The sequence below is a fragment of the Vipera berus genome (assembly GCF_964194415.1).
Source record: "Vipera berus genome assembly, chromosome: 2".
Lineage (NCBI taxonomy): Eukaryota > Metazoa > Chordata > Lepidosauria > Squamata > Viperidae > Vipera > Vipera berus.
This window is the reverse complement of record NC_138203.1, coordinates 117,328,573-117,334,603: the sequence shown is the minus strand read 5'-3', so window position 1 is coordinate 117,334,603 and position 6,031 is coordinate 117,328,573. Positions and strand designations below refer to the sequence as shown.

The 6,031-nt window shown below is 38.4% G+C and overlaps 1 protein-coding gene across 3 annotated transcripts; it reads right to left on the bottom strand.

The window, feature by feature from the left end:
* Positions 1 to 234: 234 nt before the first annotated feature.
* KLF1 (KLF transcription factor 1) lies at positions 235 to 4,913 on the bottom strand. 3 transcript variants are annotated; one of them, XM_081320604.1, is made up of 4 exons: positions 4,813 to 4,913; positions 4,549 to 4,656; positions 1,109 to 1,964; positions 235 to 433 (listed from the first exon to the last, which is right to left on the bottom strand). In XM_081320604.1, exons 2-4 carry the CDS (start codon positions 4,633 to 4,635, stop codon positions 258 to 260), a joined length of 1,119 nt encoding a protein of 372 aa, XP_081176730.1. In that variant the 5' UTR covers positions 4,636 to 4,656; positions 4,813 to 4,913; the 3' UTR covers positions 235 to 257. The 3 variants fall into 3 exon arrangements, with proteins under 3 accessions (XP_081176730.1, XP_081176731.1, XP_081176732.1); XM_081320605.1 differs by having other exon boundaries at positions 4,832 to 4,862; XM_081320606.1 differs by having other exon boundaries at positions 4,774 to 4,857.
* Positions 4,914 to 6,031: the final 1,118 nt, after the last annotated feature.

Below are 6,031 nucleotides of genomic sequence, written 5' to 3'. Positions count from 1 at the left end.
GTCAAAATATGGGTATCATGTTTTTTTTAGTAGTGATAGAATAACACAGCTAAAACCCTTCAGTCTGGGAGTCCAACCAGGTAACTAGTCTCCATTACATTCTCTTGGCTAATACTACCAGGAACAAGGGCAGGTGTGCCTTCTTTGTAGGAAATGGAAACATGCAGAGATACCTCCCCTTCACCCCACAATCACTATCCCACTGTGAGGTTTCCTTGCAAGTTAGAATATCTATTGCAATCCAAAATGTTTATTTGTCACACGTGTCTCTTCAAATGTAGTGACAGATGATCTGAACGTGAGAAAGCACGTTGACAGAGGTGACACTTGAATGGACGCTGTCCTGTGTGTTTACGATAATGGCGAGTCAGCTCATCTGAACGGGCAAATTTCCAACCACATCCTTCCCAAGTGCAGTGATATGGTTTCTCTCCTGTAAAACAGATAGTACCACTATATCCTTATGCTATCACTGGACCCAAAGAGGGTCATTATTTTAAGTTATACAGTTAACATTCATACAAAATTTTGAGGAAATAAGCAGCCCCAAATTACAGGATTTCCCACTTCCTCCCAGGGATGTGGTGGCTCAGTGGGTTAGGACGCTGAGCTTGTCGATCAGATGTTCGGCAGTTTGGTGGGTCGAATCCTGAGTGCCGCGTAACAGTGTGAGCGCCTGTTACTCGGCCCAGCTTCTGCCAACCTAGCAGTTCAAAAGCACGTAAAACATGCAAGTAGAAAAATAGGGACCACTACGGTGGGAAGGTAACAGCATTCTGTGCGCCTTTGGCGTCTAGTCATGCCGGCCACATGACCACGGAGACGTCCTTGGACAAGCGCTGGCTCTTCGACTTTGAAACGGAGATGAGCACTGGCCCCTAGAGTTGGAAACGACTAGCACACATGTGCAGGGGAACCTTTACCTTTACATTTTACACTTCCTCCCACCCCAACACAGGGCAAGGTGGCCAACCACATAGTACAACATCAGCAGACACAGCAGAAAGTACTCAACAGGTGAGCAATTTTTAAGATCCCAGAGCAGAGGATAAAATACCCCAAAAGCCAACACACAGCTACACACAACCTCTATATCTTTTTTTCTCACCTGTATGTGTGCGAAGATGAGCCTTAAGATGGGAGCTCTTGGTGTATGTCTTCCCACAACTGGGATGACTGCAGATGTGACTAGCAGGCCGCTTATGGGACCATTGTTTGTGTCCTTTCTTAGGCTTGGCTATGGTTTCTCTAGTAGGTGAAGGTGGTTTCCTGAAACCAAGGAGTGGCAAAGCATGGAGAACAGAATCTGTCTCGTACATTTGAACTCGGGCTTGATATGGGCTATGGGAGAAAGGATGGTAACCATTCAGCAGACTGCAGTGTGGCAGCTGGGAAGCCACTGCAGCTGGTGGAAACTGATTGTAAGAAGCATGTTTGCCTAGCAAGTGAGGACTTGGCTGTACATAGGCTTCACAGGTTACATGATAATATTGCCCGAGAGATTTTTGTCTGGGCTCCCTGGGCTGTTGCCCTGCTGCAGCAAGAGCCACAGGATCTCCCTGGGCAAAGTGTGGCAACTGACTGTTGGAAAATACTAGACTCTTATTGGGCTCTATTATATCCTGAGAATAACTGGGTAGGATCGAGTTCTCTTTTAGCAGGAACTGGACTTCCGAGCTTGAGGAACCAGGAACTTCTGCAACCTTGAGGCTTCCTGGGAGCTTTTCGCTGACTTCCTCCTCAACTGACACTGTCTGACAGACAACAGACACTGAGGTCTGGTCCTCTTGGTCAACTCTAGAAAGACTGGCATTTTGCCCTGAGGTAGAAAAATTTTTTAGGAGAAAGTCAAGGTCCCAATAGGCTTCCTCATGCTCCTGCTTGACATGTTGGATCCCCTCAGGTTGGTTTGACTCTAAGAACTCCAGAGATGGAGTTTCGGGGCAGTCTTCTGTCTTCCACCACTAGAAAGCAAGTAAATAGCTCATGAAATAAATTGCATTCCAGGTATGAAATGCAGGTAGAAGCTGGTGGGAAGCAAGCAGACTCTTCATACATTGTAGTAAGTGCCTTTCACTAACTGAAAGACAGAAGCAGATTACAAATATTGTGATGGATGAGCTTCAGAAACCAGGGCAGGCACAGGCTGGAGCCTGCCATTAAGGTAGAGATAAGAAGCCCATTATCACAAGGCTGCATAAGTTTCTGCCTTGCAGTTGGGAGAGGCTGAATGTTAGTTATCTTACCAGGCCTTAGAAACAGGCAACAGAAACATTCACTACTCAAGAGACTTTTTTCAGGCTGGTTCTTAGCATCCTATGGTTATTCTACTCTAGATTTTCAAGGATTGCAGATTAGAAGAGTAGAATACTCAGCATTTATTCTTTGAAGAGCATCATATCATTATAAGGATCGAGTAAATACAGTAGAATAAAACTGTTTATGATATATATATTATTATAACAGGGTAATCAATACAGAAGCAACAATTTATTTCATCCCAAAATTGGATCTGACACCATAAATACAGTATCTCCACTGCTTATATTCAGGCTCTGACCTGCAACTACAAAATGTATGATAAAGTATCACTTTAAATTTATTATGATCCCTGACCACCATTTTATGAAATTATGAGATGTTAGAAAGGATAAATTATAAACATGGACACTATGCTATAAATGCAGATAAGACTAGGAAAACTTAGTACTAAAAGCTAACTGACATTATAAAACTATTTTGTGAATAAAAACTCTTTACATACTAAATATTATGATGCCAAAGTAACATGTATATAACTTTTATTAAGGTTAATGATTGGTAAAATACAGGGGACTAAAAAGATCAAGCAAAGAACATTTAAATAAGAAGAAAACACTTACTGGGACCCTAAAACTTAAAATAGCACTAATAATAAATAGTATTATTAATATTAATAGTGTTAATATTAGTTTCCTGTGTGAAGCAATGGCAGCTAAAAGACAATCTGCCTTCCTCTGGGGATTATTACAGTTCCTCTACAGTAAGAAAAGCAAATCAAACTGTTCATAGAATCAGGGATACTGCTACCAGTATTAACAAGTAGAATTATAGGAGCAGAATGCAAGAGGCTATAGGAACAAAAAATCCAAAAGATTTGTGACCTGGAGTTTTAGGTTTCTCCAGGTCAGAGGGACAGATTCCTATCTTATTTTTTGAATTCCTTGTTTTCCTGTTCTTTTTTTAAAATAAGATCTGTCTGAAGATGAATTCTGCATAGCACATGCCACATTTTACTGGACCTAAATATATATTTATCACTCAACTATTATTTTGTAAGTATGTAACATTTTTTCTTTATGGCTAAACTACTTTTAAAATTAATAGTACAGTTACTGTACAAAAACATAACCACATGTATACAATTTACAATATAGCATTTCAATTATAATATCTATAATACAATGGCTTCTGCTTGGAATTTGACCATTTTAAACTACACAATGGCTATGGTGTTTTTTTCTTGTGACTTCTGCTTTCCTAGTGAAACGATCCCTTTTCCTCCCTACCACCAGCAGAATCTTAATCCTACCACAATTAAGAGTCAAAGGACAGGTGATAATTGTTTACAATTTAGGCAGACAGTATAAGCGTCTCTTCTTCTATACAGTTTGTTCCAATCAAAACATGGAGAAACTGACTTTAAAAATAAGCTATGATACATAATCAATGTAAGACTAATAAAGCTATGCATACATTGCAAGCTAGCATGAAGTGTGAATTCAGCTCTTACAATTAGCTTGTGGTTCAGTCAATGTGAGGCTTAAAACCACAGCACTGTACTCAGTTTAAATCATGATTTAATTATGAATAAATGTGTCTTACAAACAATAAATACAGGCAATGAAAGAAGGGCCATTTTATCCCTTTCACATTGGTTACAGGATTATATCAATAGTTGTGATAATCTCCAGCTCCAGAAGACTTCAGGGAAGTTCCTTCTGAGAAACATTATATCCACTGATTCTACCCCACTGAATAGACTTTAGCTCTGACTAGTTGTGTGGGTCTTATCTACCAGGTCTGCACACATACATCTCTTAATTTAAGGTGAGAAAAACATCCTAAAACTACATGACATTCTCTCTCCCAGACAGACTTATTATCATGAAATATTTTCCTAACATGCAAACATTCTACACATTTTCGGACTGAAGCTTGAACAAGCACAAGCACTCCAAAATCACCAACTTCTATTTATCTACTTAATTAGCATTATATCCTGCCTTCCCTTGAGAAGGAAAACTTGGTGCTCAAAACTTTCTGTTCTACTACTTTCTTTATAATGGGGTAAGACCAAGAATGCCTCCCACTGTTTCCACCATCTGGCTAGAGAAACTCCTAAAATACAAAAGTTTACAATACTTTGCCACATCTGTTCTGGAAAGGAACCTTGATACTGTAAGAAACAGCCCTGGTCTAACTGGGAGCCCATACTTATTGGCATCTTCCCTCCCTTCAGACATTTTTAATTCCCACCAGAGGCCAGTATCCCCCACAACCTCTCACCTGGAAACTTTCAGATTGTATATCCTGGAAATGGTTAAACCCTCCCAGGATACCAGCTGGGGGTAACACAGCCTCCACAAAAGCCATGGCTTATAAAAAGCTATACCCCTGAAAGAAAGAAAAATAAGGTAGTATCACACCTCTCAAATCTTTGCTTACTTCTAGCTACACACTTCTTCTTAGGTGTAAAAGTTTGCTGTTACTGTCTCATAAAAACATACCCACCCAAACATCACCCCTTCCTTTCCTTATTCAAGAGCAAACCTTTTACTTTAGGTGTTACCATCAATATTTTTCTTCTTTTAATTCTTTCCTTCGTTTGTCAGTTTGAACAAGACAGAAGACTAAATGAAGCTACCTAAACCAATCAAAAGAAGGGGGTGTGACTAGTGAAGGAACAAGCTGCAGCTGGATTAGGATTAAACATAATCAACTTGTTTGCAGCACATTAGTTACTTTCTTTAAAAAAGAGAGATAAGGATGAATTCACAGTTCAGTCAGTAATCAGCTTTCATTTATTTTTATATATACATATACATATACTGTGTGTGTGTGTATGTGTGTGTGTATATATACATGTTATTTATAATATATATATCATGTTATTTATATGAATTTAGTTTATTTAGAAAATAGAATTATTACCAATAAAATATTATTTTACCCCTTGAAAGGAATAATGTGGTTCTAATCTGGAATGTTGTTGAAGTAAAAAAAATAGATCAAATTATATCATCTTATACTGTTATGCATGTTACATATATAAGAACTAAAGGAAGGCATATAATTTGCAATTTTTTAACACTTTCAACATCCAAGGTTATTAGTAAAAATATTTTTCATAGATGTTTTATTGAAGGGGGGGAGTGTTTAGTACCTAAAAACTTCAATTTAAAACCCATCAGGGCCTGCAGTCATATGTACCTACTCATAAGTAGTATGTATTAAATTTAGTTGGATTATATTCCAATAAAGATTATATGATTGCATCTGAAAGCCCTTTAAGACTTTGTGCAATACATAATGCAATTTTTAAAATATATCTCTAGAATGCCTCACTAACCTCCACAGTCTCTAGTTACAGAAAGGTCTTGGTAAATAAAGTTAGAGCTTTAGGATGTTTCTAAGAAAACTATCTGCAGATCTAACAGGCAGTGAATCACCAGTTTTACATATGGAAATTTAAAGTAGTCTGGCTTACTGAGCTTTGAAAGAATTTTTCTATACCCTCTAGCTCAAAATACCTTCAGGCTAAGGTCATGACTGAAAGGGAACCTTGGAGCAACATTCATAATATAGAAGGTGATACAGTATTGTATAAGAAATAAAAATACATACTCCATTGATTATAAAGGAAATGAACCTCCATGGCTCATATTGTGCACACTATCAGAAAAAGGCTACAGGTATGGGGTGGGTGGGGGGAAGGATTTCCCTGAAGCGGACTAATGAGTTGTTTTCCACTATTTCTCTTTGAAGCCCC